This window comes from Centruroides sculpturatus, unplaced genomic scaffold, assembly GCF_000671375.1.
Source record: "Centruroides sculpturatus isolate CEXI.00-Female unplaced genomic scaffold, Cexi_2.0 scaffold738, whole genome shotgun sequence".
Taxonomy (NCBI): Eukaryota; Metazoa; Arthropoda; class Arachnida; order Scorpiones; family Buthidae; genus Centruroides; species Centruroides sculpturatus.
In genome coordinates this window covers 8,670-28,323 of record NW_019385164.1, presented here as the reverse complement: position 1 = coordinate 28,323, position 19,654 = coordinate 8,670, and the positions used below count along the sequence as shown (strand labels likewise).

The window sequence follows — 19,654 nt, the reverse complement described above, 5'->3', positions numbered from 1 at the left end:
TTTTTCTTGTTTATTTCTAATAATTTCTATTTAAAAAGAAAACAGTAATAGAAATTATCAAAAAATAATAATAATTTTCATTTTTTCAATAATTGATTTAAATTCTAACTCGCAGAGATAAAATTTACATAAAAACACTGCACAATTTTTAAAATTTGATTCAGCGTATTTACTCTTTTTTTATTTTTATTGAAAGAATTGTTTAATTTATTAATTTGTATTTTATATAGGTAATGGAAGAAAAAGCTATGTTAGCAGAGCAACTTCAGGCTGAAACTGAACTTTGTGCAGAAGCAGAAGAAATGAGACTTAGATTAACAGGAAGGAAACAGGAATTAGAAGAAATATTACATGATTTAGAAGCAAGAATAGAGGAAGAAGAAGAAAGGAACCAAACTTTAAATTCAGAAAAGAAAAAATTACAGCAGAACATTCAAGATTTAGAAGAACAGTAAGAAAATTTTGTTTGCAGTAACTGTTAAATTACAATATACTGTATGTATGAATAAATAAACGTTTTTTATAGGCTTGAAGAAGAAGAAGCCGCACGGCAAAAATTACAATTGGAAAGAGTTTCATTAGATTCAAAAATTAAAAAGCTTGAAGAAGATTTTGCTATAATTGATGATTCAAATCAAAAAGTAATTACTTTACTTTTACATAAGTTTATTAAGTTAGGTTGTAAATTTGTTATTTAATATTTAACAATGGTTTTTCTTATTCATAATTATAGTTTCAAAAAGAAAAGAAGGCATTAGAAGAAAAACAGCTTGAACTTGCTCAAACATTAACAGAAGAAGAAGAGAGAGCTAAACATCTGAGTAAACTGAAAGCAAAACATGAAGCCACTATTGCAGATTTGGATGAAAGATTAAGGAAAGAACAACAGGTAAAATTCTCTATTAAATTATGAAAATAATTAAGTACCAATTCTCAATATTCAAACTTAAAATTTGTAAATAAGTAGATAATAAAGTACTGTACATGTTTTTTATTTTTTAAGTGATTCAACTTCAATGTATTGCATAAGTTTTGTCATTTAAAACTGTCTTCAATAATATGATGTGTCATTATTACGTGTATTCTGCTTAATCTACTAAATTATATGTATTGATTTATATCAGCTGGAAAAAAATTAGTTTTACATTGTCAGCCAGTATTTGTCATTTATTTTACTTTCATCTAATGTAGTTGTTTGTTTTTCAAATTATCTAAAAGGAACTTTATTAAAATTAAGGAACAAATGAAAAAACAAAATGATAAATAAAATAAAATTAATTAAATTCTGAACTACTGTATTTTTACATTTTAAATTCCTCTTAAAATACAGAGTGATTTAAAATTAAAGTTACCCTATTTAGAGCCTTTTTGCAGAAGGAATTAGTGAGAAAAACTTTGTTAAATTTAGTTTTCACATGCTTCAGACCATGGGAAAGAACTTTATAGGAGAAAGTTCCAAAAATTTTCTTATTCAGGCATAGACATGTGTAATTACTGACGATTTCAATAAAAATTGTAATGACTTACAATCACTGTTAATAAAGCACTGCTGGAATGAGACACAATGCTGCTAAGGAGGACCAAAAAAGATGTAACAAGTCCTTAAATAAAGTATGGTTCTTGTGAACATTTGTTTAGAATTTTTTAAATAATGACAAGAAGCATTATCATAATCATATTAGTAACTTTGCTATTATTAGAGTGATTATTTGTTTGTTTTAAAAATAAATTTGATGAAAAGTTGAACTAAAAGTATTTCATAGTAGAATTGTTACTCCAAATTGTGTAAAAATTAAATTTAAAAATTTTTTGAAGTTTTATAGAGAAATATTCCTCTTGATGGAAAAAGTGGATTTTTATTTTCTATAATTTACAATGAATATGCATTTTGGGATTTTGGGCTTCATATCCTCCTTCAGTCCTTAAAATTGTTATTAAGTACCAGATATCTGTTGATAGCTTGTTCAATTCTTTTTTTCATCTTTGTAGTGTTTGCTGGATCTTGGCTGTTCCTAGTATTCTTAGTACTTGGTTGCTTTCTGTACTCTCAAGACTAGTTTAATTCAATTCTTTAAATACTAGTTTAAATTATACATTCAATGATTAGACTTACTTATTTTAAAAAATACTTTGACTATCTTTAAAGAAATAATAATATTGTATGCACTATTTTCTTTAGAGACTTATTTTTTTATTAAAGTAGAAATTTAATTGTCATTTTAGTCATATTTTAAGTTAGAAGTGGAAAGAATTAGCTAATATTATACTTCAGAGAAAATTCTGATTTTTAATTTTTGTTTTATTTTAGACTAGACAAGAATTGGAAAGAGTAAAGAGAAGATTAGAAACTGAAATGAACGATGTAAAAGAACAGTTGAGTGAAAAGAAAATCCAAGTCGATGAAATGCAACAACAGTTAGCTAAAAGAGAAGAAGAACTGAATCGAACTCTTTTAAAGTATGTTAAATTACAAGGAGGTACCTTCTTATTTTATATAAAATAGTAAAAATTTATTTAAGATATATTGAAATTAATCTGTGATCACTTGTGGTAAAAGTAATTTCAACAAGTACTAGTTTTTTCATAGACATTTAATAAAATAAAATTATATTTAAAAACTTAAAGAAAATAGACTTGAGATAAAAATATATATATATATACAAAAAAACTGCAATTCATTTCAGTATTAAAAAATCATAATGATTACATACTAAAATTCTTTAATATGTACATAAAACTAATGACTAATTGTATATTGAATAAAATTTATTATTCAATACTACATACAAGTAAAAAGAAAATATAAAAGTTGATTAATTTATTAGAGTTTGCTAATGTGGTGTTAACATCTGTTAATCATAAAGCAAAACTGTTAAAGAAAAATCATAAGCTTCTTAAATATTTTAAAACTTGGTACAACTTGTTAAATTTGAAACACGAATAATGCAAAAACTTGTCTACTTTGGAAAATTATTATTTTTAGCAAAAATAAACATTTTCTTATATTTTATTTTGTATAAAGACAAAAACAAAATTATTAATAATTTAATACCACAAAATATTAATCTTAAAGATGCATTTTTAGTTTAGTAACATGTTTTAGGAAATATTTTTTTTTTTTAGTTTGATTCAAATTTGTAATTTAAATGCAACAGGGTAAAATTAATGAATTCAAGATAATAAAAATCTTTAAAACATATTATATTAATTTAAGTGTTTTACAGTTCATACAAATGACTATTCATAAATCTTTAAGCATTAGCAAGTGGAGAAAATATATTAATTTTTTATTTTCTTATCTTGTGTTTTCTGTTCATATATTCTGTGATATCCATATAGGATTTGTTATGATGGAGTTTGACATCTCAAATGGATTTTTGGTTGTTTTGTTATCACTATTGTTACTAAAAAAACAATTATTATTATTTAACAGGATATAAAATGCATGAAGTACAAATAAGTTAGGAAAAAATGAGAGAATAAATGAGGTTACCCTCTGAGCAACTTTCAAAATACATTTGTTAGTACATAAATTTTTGTTGCCTGGGACAGCTGCTAATTTTGAACCCTGTATTATTCTTAAAATTTTTAAAGAGTGTTTTCTATCTTATTGCCATCCTACATAATTTATTCTCAAGCTATCTATTCTTCAGAAGCAACATTTTTGAGTTTTGTTACTTTTTTCAGATTTATAAAAATCAATTTTATTTACAATGAAAATATTTAAATTTATTCAATTTACAATGAGAATATGTTAATTTTGAAGCACCCTTGCATCCTAACATTATAAACATTAAATTATGGAATATTAGTATTCTGAGAAAAAATCAAATTTAATAATATGTTTCTGAAAAAATTATGTAGAAAGCATTGAAACTGCTGAAATATTAATTCTAAAAGTAAAATATTTTGGAAAACTTAGTAATAAAATTTGAATTTAACTTCTAACAAAAAAAAAAAAGACTGTAAATTGTGATTTCATAATTGGATATAGTATGTTTAGATATTTTAGGTTTATATATGTATGTGGACATTTGAATATATACTTTATTTAAAATCCTATAGATGTGATGAAGAGGCTGTTGCTAAAGCACAAGCACAAAAAACACTTCGTGAAATTGAAAGCCAATTGTCTGAAGTTCAAGAGGATTTAGAAGCTGAAAGATTAGCTCGTGCCAAAGCAGAAAAACAAAAGAGAGATTTACATGAGGTATTAATATTACTGATGATAAAAATTAAACTTTGTATTTAATACTTAAGATAATTTAAATACATGTGTTTTTAAAAACATATTTTCAAATAGATTTAATTTATTATAAAAAATGATGATAAAACTCAAAATTAATAATTTTTTCCAAATTTACGGATGGGCTAAAAACGACTTATATATTTTAATGTTGTAATTATAATATTTAAATGTAGAATTAATGTTTCAGATGAATTTTATAATGAACAAAAATATTTTAAATAGGAATTAGAAGCCTTGAAGACTGAATTATTAGATTCTCTTGATTCAACAGCAGCCCAACAAGAATTAAGATCCAAAAGAGAAAAAGAAATAGCGTTATTAAAGAAGTCGTTGGAAGATGAAGCAGCTCTTCATGAAGCACAAATTGTTGATTATCGTCAAAAACACAATCAAGCTATTGAACAGTTGAATGAACAATTAGATTCTGTTAAAAAGGTTTGTAAAACATAAAAACTGATTTTATAATTAAAAATTTGATTATTTTTCACAATGAAGTATAATGTAAATGGCACAAGACTTTCTTTACATCTGTTTAATTCTTTTTTTTTTATTTGTTAATATTTTATCATTATTATTATTTTTATTATTATTATATTTGAAATTAAACTATGAATTTAATGTTTTAGGCAAGAGCTGCACTTGAAAAAGCTAAAAGCAATCTTGAGACAGAAAATTTTGAAATGGCAAATGAAATAAATACACTTACAGCATCCAGGCAAGATTCTGAACGCAAAAGAAAACAACTTGAATCTCAAGTCCAGGAATTAAGTATTAAATTAGCAGATGCAGAACGTAATAAATCTGAATCTGCTGAAAGAATTCAGAAATTACAGGTAAGATATTAATGTTTGTAATTAAATTTATTGTTACATAAGATTTCATTTAATATTATAAAACTAATTTTTTATAGGCTGAATTAGAAGCTGTAAGTGCACAACTTGAAATGCTGGACACAAAAGCAACTCAAGCAGCCAAAAGCACAAGTGCCTTGGAATCTCAACTAGCAGAAACTCAAGTAAGGAAATTTTTTTAATATAAATTATTTTAATATTTACACACTAATTTTGTAGCTCCTTATTTAATGTGTATATAATTTATCACAGTAGCCCCTTATTTGACAGACAGAAATTTTTTTTTAAACTGCTTAAGGTCATTTTTACCTTCAAGTGATAGTTACTAGAAAGAATGGTTTGGGTTAAAGCAGGTTTTTGAGCACTATGCATTTATAGTGTTGTTGTATGGACACTCTGCAATAGTTTTGATATATCACTTAATTTTGAATAGTGTTAGTAAGATTTGTCATGTAATTGGTTTATTCTTATTTCCAGAACTGTAAAGGTAAAAAGTTTAGTGAATCTATCACTAGAAATTCCTGACATATTATGGAATGTAGTTCATCTTCTAAGAAGCATTGAAATGTTTTGAGTAATTTAAAGAGAATTCTGTTTCCTAGAATCAGTTTTTCATATCCCATTCAATTAATAAGAATTTCAGTTAACATGTGACACTACAACTAGTTGTGTTCTTCAAACATGAGATTATTGTATATATAAAATGCCAAAAATTCATATAAATATTACTTATGTAAAACAAAATGATGAGAAAAATATATTATATATGGTATGATAAAATAGGAAACTAAATTTTATTTTTTCTTTGTAGGAGTCTTTACAAGATGAAACAAGGCAGAAACTTGCTTTAAGTTCAAAATTAAGGCAAGCAGAAAGTGAGAGAGACAATTTACAAGAGCAGTTGGAAGAAGAAGAGGAAGCAAAAAAAGCATTAGAGAAACAAATAACACAATTACTTCAACNGTAAGTTTTCTGAGTTTGAATAAAACTTAATTTTGAATTTGTTTTAGTTAAGAGATCTTGAAGCTGAATTGGAAGATGAACGAAAACAAAGAGCAGCTGCAATTAGTTCACGAAAAAAATTAGAAGGCGATTTCAAGGAACTTGAACAACAGTTGGAGATTGCAAACAAAATGAAAGAGGATGCATTGCGACAATTGAAGAAATTGCAGGTATACAATATTTCTTTAAAATAAACACTAGAAAATAATTGAAATGTAAACCATCTGTTGTTAAAATTCAGAGCCAAGTAAAGGATTATCAACGTGACATAGAAGAATTACGACTAGTAAAAGATGAGTTAACTGCTCAATCAAAAGATTTAGAAAAGAAATTAAAGACACAAGAAGCAGATATTATTCAATTGCAAGATGATTTATCAAATTCTGAAAGAGCACGTCGTTCTGCAGAATCAGAAAGAGATGAACTGCAAGAAGAAATTAATAATCATACATCAAAGACGTAAATCTGATATATTTTTGATATATCATTTTTTGTCATATTTTAAATTAAGTTTTTTTAATATAGACAGATGTGTATTATGAGATGGTTTTGTAACTATAAAATTCTTTTAGTTCACTTATGCAAGAAGAGAAGAGACGGTTAGAAGGTAAGATTCATCAGTTAGAAGAAGAATTAGAAGAAGAACAAAGCAATTCAGAAATTCTTATGGATAAAACTCGAAAAGCACAAAATCAAGTAATTAAATATAATAGTTACATTTAAATGTAATGTGTTGTTAACAGTTATATTTATATCTAGATATATTAAAATTTGAAAAATATATATACTAATATTTTAGGTACAAGAATGCAAGAAAAAAGAAGAAGAAGAAGCAGAACAGTTGGCTACTTTGGAGGAGATAAGGAAAAAACAAAATAAAGATCTGGAAGCATTACAAAGACTCAATGAAGAGTTACAGACTGCATACGATAAGCTAGAAAAATCTAAAAAGAAGCTACAATCTGAAGTAAATAATTTTCACTATATACTTGTATTTTAAGAATAAGTATGATAATATCATGTTATAATAGGTGGAAGATCTAAATTGTGAATTGGATAATCAAAGATCCAAAGTATCAGAACTTGAAAAGAAACAAAGAAAATTTGATCAAATGCTTGCAGAAGAAAAAGCTGTTTCTGAAAGAATTGCATTAGAACGAGATAATGCAGAGAGAGAAATTAGAGAAAAAGAAACAAGGATACTTTCACTGACTAGAGATTTGGATGATAAACAAGAACAATTAGACGAATTAGAAAGGTCACGTAAGCAGTTACAAGTAGAACTTTATGAACTTGTTAATAGTCAAGGAACTGCTGATAAAAATGTAAGTTTAAAATTTCATTTTTTAAATTATTTGTTATAGTTTTTAACTCTTAGTAATTATTATTATTGTTGTTTTTATTATTTTAAATCAAGAATTAACTATTATGATGATTTTAAGATTACTTTTTAATTCTAATTAAATATTTGTTTCTTTAAAACTAGTTATTTTAAAAGAAAATTTATAAATTAACATGTTGACCTGAATATATATTATATTATGAAAAGAAAAATTTTCAGTGTATATAGAAATGAAAGATTAGTGTTCCCAATTTTATGACAATACTAAAAAATTACAAATTAAAAATGTAACTATGCACTATAACTAGAATTCATGAATGATAATTTATACAATTAATAAATGTATAAACAATACTAATACTATTTTTCACAAGTTGTTAAACTTGTGGAAAATAGTCATGTACAAAAGATATTGCAATTAATAGAACTTTCAGCATTGATAGTATATAATTAATGAATAACAAATAACTATTCATGAATAATTACGTTTAGACATGCAGTAGAATGAATGATAAACATTATTTTTTTTACAAATATTGTTAATTATATTATAAATTCATTCAGTCATTTGATTCTGGTTATTTGAAAGTGAATTTAGCATTAAAAATATTTTCAAATTCTGAATGAACATGAATCAAAAACATAAAAATGGTCTTATTTTAAAATTTTATTAAATATTACAGCTGAAAGGGAAAATATATTAGAACAATGTTAATAAATTCTTCATAATATTTTCAAATAGCACTTACTATTCCTTTATGCTATTAATATAATGAACTTTTAGATTATAAATAATCTACTATTTAATGTTTTCTCGAAAATACAATGAAATAAGACATGACCTTTAAACTACATTATTTAATATGTTTATAAATTAGAAATTACTATTTTAATTATTATTATTGATGTATTCAATAACAAATGAATTAAGTATTAAATACACAAAAATAACCCTTTATGATTTAAAATATAGCTTTATTAACAACAATACTAATTTATATAATTCAATAAAAATTTAATTCAAGTAGTGTGGTGTTGAATAAAAATATCAAAAAAATTATCTTTTCTGCTTAAATTGCTTGAGTTTTTAGTAATGTGATGTCAAATAAGTTTGGCTTTTGATTTTAAATTTATTTTTATCTTGTAAATACTAAATATGAAAAAGTTTATATTCAGGCTAATATTTATTATTAGTGATAACTTAGGTTTAAATTAACTGCTTTTTTTAAAAGAATTATATGTTACTATTAAATTGATATTTATGGCAATATGTAAATTATTTTTTACATTTTATAGTTATAATTTAGTTATTCTAAAAGCATTTCAATGATTTGTAGGTGCATGAATTAGAGAAAAGTAAGAGGGCATTAGAAAGTCAATTAGCTGAACAGAAAACGCAGATTGAAGAACTTGAAGATGAACTTCAATTAACTGAAGATGCTAAATTACGTTTAGAAGTTAATATGCAAGCAATGAAAGCCCAGTTTGAGAGAGATTTACAAGCAAAAGATGAACAAGCTGAAGAGAAGCGTAGAGCATTAAAATGCCAAAAATTCATATAAATATTACTTATGTAAAACAAAATGATGAGAAAAATATATTATATATGGTATGATAAAATAGGAAACTAAATTTTATTTTTTCTTTGTAGGAGTCTTTACAAGATGAAACAAGGCAGAAACTTGCTTTAAGTTCAAAATTAAGGCAAGCAGAAAGTGAGAGAGACAATTTACAAGAGCAGTTGGAAGAAGAAGAGGAAGCAAAAAAAGCATTAGAGAAACAAATAACACAATTACTTCAACAGGTGAATAAAATTTTTGATAATATAAATTTTATATTATTGAAATTTAAAAAAATTGGAACTTGAATGCAAATAAAAATTTTATTTAATTAATAAATTTTGATATAAACTAATATAATAATTTTGTTTTTTAAAAGAAAGGAATAGAAGAATATTTTTTGTTGAAAATTTTCCAGCAAAACTTGACAGTTGTTTAATAATAATTCAGTGATTACACTAACAAAAATCGTTTACTAAACTAGTTGTTTGTGACNCCAGGCCTACATATCCAGATAGAGATAAACCTATGAAAAATTGTGTGCTTGGTCCCTGGTCACCTGAATGATGGACTGATGGCTTAACTGCCTCAGCCATTTGAATTTCCTGTTATCTAGCTTTTATAATTAAAATTATAGAAAATTAAGACTCCTTTCAAGAACATGTTTTGTTAATGAAGAAAATAGAAGACAGATCTGTACTATCTAAGAAAAAAAAAGTTAAAATTATTCATCTTATATTAAACTGTTTTTCTATTAAAAAAAGTGATTTAATTTTATTTAGTTTAATGTAGTAAGTTTTCTGAATTTGAATAAAACTTAATTTTGAATTTGTTTTAGTTAAGAGATCTTGAAGCTGAATTGGAAGATGAACGAAAACAAAGAGCAGCTGCAATTAGTTCACGAAAAAAATTAGAAGGCGATTTCAAGGAACTTGAACAACAGTTGGAGATTGCAAACAAAATGAAAGAGGATGCATTGCGACAATTGAAGAAATTGCAGGTATACAATATTTCTTTAAAATAAACACTAGAAAATAATTGAAATGTAAACCATCTGTTGTTAAAATTCAGAGCCAAGTAAAGGATTATCAACGTGACATAGAAGAATTACGACTAGTAAAAGATGAGTTAACTGCTCAATCAAAAGATTTAGAAAAGAAATTAAAGACACAAGAAGCAGATATTATTCAATTGCAAGATGATTTATCAAATTCTGAAAGAGCACGTCGTTCTGCAGAATCAGAAAGAGATGAACTGCAAGAAGAAATTAATAATCATACATCAAAGACGTAAATCTGATATATTTTTGATATATCATTTTTTGTCATATTTTAAATTAAGTTTTTTTAATATAGACAGATGTGTATTATGAGATGGTTTTGTAACTATAAAATTCTTTTAGTTCACTTATGCAAGAAGAGAAGAGACGGTTAGAAGGTAAGATTCATCAGTTAGAAGAAGAATTAGAAGAAGAACAAAGCAATTCAGAAATTCTTATGGATAAAACTCGAAAAGCACAAAATCAAGTAATTAAATATAATAGTTACATTTAAATGTAATGTGTTGTTAACAGTTATATTTATATCTAGATATATTAATTATTTTGTTATAATTATGGTAAAATGATTTTAATAAAAATTTCATAGTTATTTTCATTTTTGAGATGTATTTTATAAGATACATTTTGTTTTTAAGATATAAAATTATAACTGTAGTTTTGATTAAAATTTTAAATGACTTTTAGATTGAACAATTGACAACTGATTTAGCTAGTGAAAGGTCCCAGTCACAGAAACTAGAAAATGGAAGAATGCTCTTAGAAAGACAGGTATTTCATTTTAATTTCAATAATGCTTAACAATTGAAAGTTTAAGATATTTTGATATGTAACATTTTTAATATTTTATATGTAATACAGATTCAGTAATGTGTTTCTATCAAATTTTATACAGTATGAAATAAATATTAAGTTCATTTTATAAAGTAGTTTGGAAAATAGTTTAGACCTGAATGCATATTCTTTTAAATTTTATCAACTAACATCTAAAATCTAAAATATTGTTCCTATCTAACATCTAAAATTTCAAAATATGAATGTTTTTATTGTATGTATAATAGTTTTAATTTTAAGTTATCCTAATACAGTAGAATCTGCATGATGTAATTGGATATTATCAACAGTTTAATATTATCAGAATTAGCAAGTCCTGAAACAAGTTAAAATACACTATAAAAATAACTTTATAACAAATTATGGTTATAATATACATAGTTATTATCTTCAGGTAAATAAGCATTTTTAAATTGTCTTTTCACACCATTAGTACTACTAGGTAGTTGATAATGAGCATTGTTATTAATTACAGTTGTTAACCTTAATCAGTGGTTTAGACATTAATCAGTTTAATTATTTGCTCAAAGTACAATAGTTTAACTTGTCATTTGTTTAATATACTGGATAAATCAATTTTAGTAATAATAATATTGGGTTGAACCAAAAGTTTGTTCGGGTATTTACATAATTGCTCGTCTGTGGTGCCTCTGTTGTGCTTATCAAGTTTTAACTTGTTTAGGTTGACATTACGAATATCTGCATATTTATTACGTAAGTTTAATTACAGTTATTTTTTAAAATTTTGTTAACTTTTAAGAAAAAAAAAAGCATTAAAATGGAAGATAAGAAGATGCATTTTCGACATCTGATGCTCTATTATTTCCTAAAAGGAAAAAATGCAACAAAAACTCAAAAAAGATATGTGCTGTATATGGGGAGGATGCAGTTACTGATCGAACATGCCAGAAATGATTTTCAAAATTCAGAGAGGGAGATTTTTCTCTCGAAGATGCACCTCGGTCAGGACGACCTTCAACTGTAGAAGATGAGTCCGTAACGGCTTTAACTCAAAATGATTGGCATAAAACAACATGAGAGATAGCTGACATCTTAAAAATATTCCAAACATCTGTTGTCAGACATTTGGCTAGCCTTGGATACACTTCCCATTATGATGTTGGGTTCCCCGTAGGTTAAGTGAACGAAACCTTATTGTGTTTCTGTATGTGATTCACTTTTAAAACGCAATGAAGATGATCCCTTTTTAAAGCGATTAATAACAGGTGATGAAAAATGGATTGTTTACAACAATATTAAATGCAAGAGATCTTGGAGTAAGCCAGGTGATCCTCCAGTGCTACAACCTAAAGCTGGTTCGCATCCCAGAAAAGTAATTTCAGTTTGATAGGACTGGAAAGGGGTTCTTTATTACGAGCTTTTACCCAACAACCAAACAATTAATTCCAATAAATATTGTCTCCAACTGGATGAACTAAAGGCTGCAGTGCATCAAAAACGTCCAGAACTTGCAAATCGACAGGGAGTGGTATTCCATCATGATAATGCAAGACCACACATATCGTTAAACGTGTGCCAAAAACTTCTAGACTTTAACTGGGATGTTTTGAGTCACCCTGCATATTCTCCAGATATTGCTCCCTCAGACTATCATATTTTTCGTTCATTGCAGAATAATTTAAATGGCATAGAATTTCAATCTCTAAAAGGTATCAAAAATCACATTGATAATTTCTTCAATCAGAAACCCTCCCAATTCTACATATACAGAATTATGAAACTATCCGTCAGGTGGTGTAAGGTTATTGAACAAAAGGTTGAATACATTGTGGATTAAACATTTTTATTTATTTCAAAATAGTATATTTTATTTCTTTCTAAAAACCGAATGAACTTTTGCTTTAACCCAATAATATTCAAGTTAAAATGTCATTTTAATTTCAGTGTTAATAAACCAGAATTTTCAAAATTGCAATCTTATTTACTTAACCAACCAACAGCATTAAGAGGTTAATACCTCTGGTGTGAGTGTATAGCCGTTTATTGGTAGAGAAAGAAAAATTTGACATATGGAAAAATTAGTAAATTGTTTTGGCAAAAATTTTGACTTGTTTAATTCATTTGAATTGTCATTTATCATTTATATTACATTGCATTTACAGTACATAAACTTTATTAGGATTTATGTTATGATAATGATTTATTTTTAAAACTTGATGTAATAATCATATACAAGATTTCTTATTGAATATATGAAATTACTATATTTTGATTTAAAAATATATTTTTGTACTTTCTAGCTTGATGCTATAAAAAAAGTTCCTTCTCATATAAATTATTATATCTTGAAATAATTTTTAAATTTTTGTATACTTTAAAAATTTGTAAAGTTTTGTACATTTATATGAAATATAAACATTCTATACTTTTCTGACCTTTGCTGGGCATAAAACTTGTAATACACAATAAAATATTCTCATGTACCGTACCATTAGTACATGGGAGTATTTTATTGGGAAAAGAGTAATAAAACAGTTCTCTTATAATCTATTATTATGATTTGTCATATTCAATTGATTTTCAACTTAAATTTTATTTACTAAAAAAAAAAAACTTTTATGAGAAGTAATTTATTATACAATTTTTATAATTTAATAATAGCAAATAAACATTAATTATAACAATTTAATATTAAATTTGATTTGTTTGAATAGAAATTATTATAAAAATAAATAGATGATTTCTTTTAAAAATATATTCTTATTAGATAGGTTTTCAGATATTTACAATAGAATAATATACAAACTGTTAATTGATTAGCAGTTTTATCTTGAAATATGTGACAGATACAAGTATAAATAAGACAATGCATTTTTAAGAAGAGTAATGACAAGATTTTATTAATAGATTTTCATGTAAGCAATCAAATAAGAAATCAGTTATTAATGTGTCATATAATGAATTTATAAATGGGAACAGAATAGCATTGAAAGAAAACATTATAGGAAATAGTTAAATCTGATTAGAATGTAAACGAAAAGCCTTGTTTTGCATATCAGTCAGTTTTTGTAGCAGTACACTTTTCAAGAAACTGTTTAAAGTTATTTATCATAGATATTCCTTGATCCAAACATCACTTATTTCTCCAAACCAATGCCACTAGTTTTTCTAGTCTGATGAAAAAGCATTAAAAATTAAAAAGTTGTATTGGAATTATAAATTAGTTTTTAATGAATCATTATGATAAACATGTCTGAATATGTCAAATATGTGGTAAATTTAGAATTATATCATCTTGGTTTGATCTTGGACCATTGATTACTTTAGGCAAAATTACAATGCCAAGATTTATCTAGAAAGATATCTTCAACATCCATGCTATTTATATTGTTACACTTTGAGAATAGATTTAAGTGTGCCACAAGGTAGATATCTTTATTTAGTAGGACAAATATGACAGTGTCCTATGTCATATTACTGATATTTTGATGAACTAATTTGAAAATGAATATACAAAAAGCAACTAGCTGGCCCAGAATTATGATTTAATTCCATTTAAGAAATGAAATGGACTGCAGAGTGCTTGAGAAAAAAAGCACTCAGCAGTTTATTACAAACTAAAGCTGAATTAAATTATTGCTCTGAAGAGTAAATACTAAGATTAACATCTTGCACACAGCTATTTTGTATTAACAGTAGAATAGGATATGATAGAACTATATATATATTTCTGTTTTTACTTCTGTTTACATTTATAGAATATCCTTTTTTAAATATTGACTAATTGTAACATTTTTTTCTAATATAAATTTTATAGAAGTTAGAGGCTATCAGTTTAATTATTTTTGTAACTTTTCATGGGATACCATTTTAAATAAATGTTGAACCATTTATAACTTTTGTGTTTAGAATAAAGAATTAAGAATAAAACTTCAAGAATTAGAAACATCTCAGCGTTTAAAGACAAAAGCTGCAATTGCTGCATTAGAAGCAAAAATATCTCAATTAGAAGAACAAGTGGATATTGAAGCAAAGTAAGAAATATTTTTTAAATACTAGTTTTAATGTAATTTAAATTTCATAATTAAACTTTGTATAATGATGATTTAAAATAGAATGATATTGTGATTATATAATTATACTGATTATTGTAGAGAAAGATTAGCAACAGCTAAAGCTGGTCGTAAACTTGAAAAGAGATTAAAAGAAGTACTTATGCAGTTAGAAGATGAAAGAAGACATGCTGATCAATACAAAGAACAGGTATTTATTATAATTTTATAACACTATATTAAACTGCTTTTAAGAAACTATAAACTGAAGAATTTAATTCACATGTAGAATTTTGTTTAAGGAGAGTTATTAAATATTTTTGTTTTCTCTGTTAATTTTATTATGCTATTTTTAACAAAGTTTCAATTTTTCCCCCTAAAAATAAAATATTAAATAAATTTTTTAAATACATAATTTTTATGAAAAAATTGTGTAATTAATTTCAAAAAGATAAATAATTTAACTTAATAATGTTGATCCAGATGGAATCTTGATTAACATTCTTAATTAATATGATATTTTTTTGTGTGTCATTAAGTTTACCTTAATATAATTAAACATAGTAAATGTTTATTCTCTCAATAAATAGTTACAAATTTCAATTTTTTGTCGTTATATTATTAGATGAGTGTTCTGTCTAAAGTCAGAATAGTTTATTTTATTAATTTAATATATACTTTATCTTAAATTTAGGTAAGACAAATTAATCTGTATAAATTACATAATTCAAAATAATTTTATTTTCATAGGTTGAAAAAGCTAATAGTCGTGTTAAAGGCTTAAAACGTCAGCTAGATGAAGCAGAAGAAGAGTGTTCCAGAGAAAAAGCACAAAAACGAAAGGCTCAACGTGACTTAGAAGATTTAATGGAATCACACGAGTCTGTAACTCGTGAATTAACTAATCTAAAGAATAAAATGAGGTAAGATTTTTGAAGAAAAAAGTTTAGTTTTTGAATAATTTTATTTTTTGTGCTTTATTTACAATATGGAAAAAAAGATGAATTTTATTCAACCTGAATTCATATCAGTATTTAAATACTCTTCAGACAGATATGAAGTACAGAACAGTAACAAAATAATGTTGATTGATTGCATTTTTTTAAATTAAAATTTTTTTTGTATTAGTTATTATATGAATCAGCCAGCTTGTTTGCTTGTTTTGTCACAATAAAATTAACTTTGTTTTTTCCTACTTATTAATTTGTTGTTATCAAAATTGAACATTTAACTGTAAAATCTCTTAACAAACTCAAAGTAATTAAAATAAAATTATTATTTTTGTTTTGTTAGTTTAAATATTTGAAGGATTTTATGAGAATCATAGTAGTAATGATGATTTTTACATAAGAACATGAAATTTGATTTCAAGTACCACCTATAAGCAAGAAAATATATAATATATTCAATTCAAACTTTTTTTTTTTTGAAATAATGTGTTATATGCAAAACTGATATTTAAAATTGTATTCTTTAAAAATTAATATGAACTTTAATTAATTATGAACAGTATGATGAATAATAATTTGATTTTGGAAGAAAATTTGTAGAATAAATTAACTTCAAACTCTATTATTTGCTGCTAGTGAAATGAAGTTTGAATTCCTTACTTCAAAATTTTGCATCTTTTTAGGAATACAACAAAATATGATATAACAATTAGTTGTATTCTTATTATTTCCAGTTTAAAGAGTAAAAGAAACAAAAATTAGAATATTATTGATAATAGATGATAATGGAGTTTTAGTATTGAAAAAAATTTTAAAAAAATTTGCCCCATTTAAATATCTTGGTGACTAGTTTCAGTAGTTATTAATGAATTAGTGATTTATTTAAATACAAGGTATAAGGCACATAAAATATAAAATACTTAAATTAAAAATTAAAGCTTTTATAATTCATTTGGTCAATTTACTTACATTTAATAAAAGTACATTTATAATTATCTTTTTTAGAAGAGGCACAGGTTCTCCTGCTACTCTACCAAACAGCCGCTATCTGGGTACTAAGAGAGGTTCGATACCTAGCAGTGCAAGCGGAGACGATGGATCCATCACATCTCTACCCGATGAGATCTTGGACGACGACAGCCAAGCCTGATCTGTCTCGCATCTGACTTTTTCTTACAATGGTGATATTTTCCTCTAATTTGTAATTAAGAGGAGAATATAGTGAATATCCTCTGCTTAAATTGAGTTGCAAAGCAACTGCTAACATTCCCAATTCAAATAATGTAGACTCAAAATTATATTCATGTAATAATAAGCATGATCCCAGTTATAGAGTTGCCAAATATAGAATTAGGAACTTTGTAAAAAAAATTTTTTTAATGAGATTTGCTACTTTGAAAATTTTTTGGATACAAATGTGATTAAATGAACATCTAGAATCTGTGCAATGTTCCAAATAACTTTAAGAGAGTTGCATTTTTATTTAATTACTGTAATTTAAGCAGCCCAAATGAAATACTGCTTAGACTACGGTTATAAATTTATATCATTTTTTAAAAAGTCTATAAATTATTTGCTTGAAAATTATTTGTTATGTTATGCACATTGATGCAGAAAAGTAAGATTATACTAACTTTTTTGAATTTGTTCTACCATGCAAATTTACGGTTGCGGCTCAAGGCCCAGACTATAGTAAATGCCTTAGTGTGCCAACTGCTTGTTATTTCTATATGAAAATATTGGAAAAAAATACTAACTTAAGTTTTGCTTCTGTATGAAGCAATTCATGTATTTTGAAATTGTACAAAGGGAGTAGAAGACATATTTTTTTGCTTATTATACTAAATGATCGAAAAACTTTTATATGACGTGTCATTTATAATTATCTTCAGTATTAAGACAAGCTTTTCTAACAAATTTTAAACTGAACATTTTGTAATTCACTTATTCTTTATATTATTCTTTAAACTTATTTTTATACAATTGATACTATGTATTTCTGACTACTTTAATAAACCTTGATGTATTTGTTTGTTTGTGTCTTACTATTGCAGACTAACCAAATCTCTTATCTAATATCTAATTTTTTAAAATTATGTCAATATATATACAGTATTATTTGTTTCTAGATATTATCTACGTTTCTAATTAAGCAATAATGAATGACACGATATTTACAGTTTTGTGAAGTATTGATAATATAAAGTTTTTATTCTAATATCAATACAAAAAACAATTATTGAATCTATCAAGATTTCATTAATTTATAGTTATTAGCTTACTAATTATGGCATATGTATAATAGGAGGAACATTAATTTATTTCTCATACTTTTGAATATATTTAAATAATAATGAGTGAATGAAAAATCAAAGGATTAGAGGAAAATTGATCAAATTTCATGTGGTTGAATTGCTGTTTTCATAAACAATGGCTTGAAATTTTCTTACGCAAGTTTTCCCTCTGGATACACTTCTCAACTGAAGTAAGGATGAAAATACTGAATACAGAGACTGGATTAACTGCAATAAAAATATAATAAATATTAATATAATTTTTGCATTTTAATTTTCATATTGTGAACATCATTATATATTAAGGGATCATTCCGGCAACTTCCAGATTAAAAATGCTAACAGACAAATTAATGAAAACGGCAGATTTCTTACTTTAAGAGGAATATCTTTCTCGATAAAGAAAAATCCACCAATAGAAATTCCAAGTTTTAATTTACCAAATCTCTTCATGAAATCTAAAATCTGAAAAAAAACCCATTAATTAGAAATATGATTTATTAATTGTAAATCAATATATTAAAATATGATCTTGCCTTCAGTTTTTCCGTAAGATAGAAATTTGCAGAAGAGATTTTTACGATGGAAATGAAATTGCTGTATATCTATAAAGTAAAATGTGGATTGGTTAAAGTATATATACAAGTTTTATTAAAACAAACTAAAATATCCATTATTTGAAATACTAGCTAGTTTTGTACATGATTTTCATGAAGGACACTGGTTGAGGGGTCAGTTCAGTTTGCTCAAAGTTTTACATAAGTATCAATTTTTAATCTTCCATTATTGATAATTTACTAACCTTCAGTGGTTTGTTATAGTTGAAGTTTTGTTGGAAACCAATGGCACAGTTCGTTTCACACGAAACGGGCTATTCCATTTGTTTTGTTTATCCAGGCCATTCATTCATTGTCAGATATTAATTTACAAGATTACTGCATTAATTTTCCAAAAATTAATTCAAATTTTCTTAAGTACCAATTAAAATACAATCATTATTATATATTGTATACTGTATTAAATTATATTATTGACAATATTACAATATCGATTGGTACCCCCATATGGAGACATTGTATGCAGCTTAAAATTGTTTATTCTAAATAAATTAAAATTAGAAAATTATACAAAATGAGTAATTTTCTAATTTTAAAAATTGACAACAAAATACCATACATTTTTATTGTTGAATTAATGTGTGCAAACAATTTTTCTGTGCTTACTTAATAATAATTTTGAATAAAATTGATGGTGATAAACACAAGATATGTCAATTAAATATTCGATCGATAAACATGGTATTAATTTATGCTCGATTAAAGCGATCGATCTTCATTAGTGATGTAATCTCTGCAAATCAAATTTTAAAAATAAATGAGCATTTTAATTTATTATTTAAAAGATTACTCGGGCTGTAAATTTTTTTCTCCACTTTGTGTTTGATGTTCGCCATATTTAATTGATGAAATAAGAGAATAAATAAACCCTCATGACCTCGTTGGA

General features: G+C 25.2%; 1 protein-coding gene across 1 annotated transcript in view; it reads left to right on the top strand.

The window, feature by feature from the left end:
* The window catches only part of LOC111635640 (myosin heavy chain, non-muscle-like), a 78,315-nt gene extending 60,426 nt beyond the window's left edge, over nucleotides 1-17,889 (top strand). The window contains 20 exon segments of the mRNA XM_023380660.1: nucleotides 231-451; nucleotides 527-641; nucleotides 734-889; nucleotides 2,309-2,457; nucleotides 4,066-4,210; nucleotides 4,472-4,684; nucleotides 4,876-5,082; nucleotides 5,160-5,264; nucleotides 5,912-6,062; nucleotides 6,900-7,069; nucleotides 7,134-7,427; nucleotides 8,782-8,992; nucleotides 9,840-10,003; nucleotides 10,075-10,292; nucleotides 10,406-10,529; nucleotides 10,748-10,831; nucleotides 14,765-14,889; nucleotides 15,010-15,118; nucleotides 15,658-15,830; nucleotides 16,863-17,889. Coding sequence (XP_023236428.1) covers nucleotides 231-451; nucleotides 527-641; nucleotides 734-889; nucleotides 2,309-2,457; nucleotides 4,066-4,210; nucleotides 4,472-4,684; nucleotides 4,876-5,082; nucleotides 5,160-5,264; nucleotides 5,912-6,062; nucleotides 6,900-7,069; nucleotides 7,134-7,427; nucleotides 8,782-8,992; nucleotides 9,840-10,003; nucleotides 10,075-10,292; nucleotides 10,406-10,529; nucleotides 10,748-10,831; nucleotides 14,765-14,889; nucleotides 15,010-15,118; nucleotides 15,658-15,830; nucleotides 16,863-17,007 — 3,279 coding nt within the window. The 3' untranslated portion in view covers nucleotides 17,008-17,889.
* The last annotated feature ends 1,765 nt before the right edge of the window (nucleotides 17,890-19,654 follow it).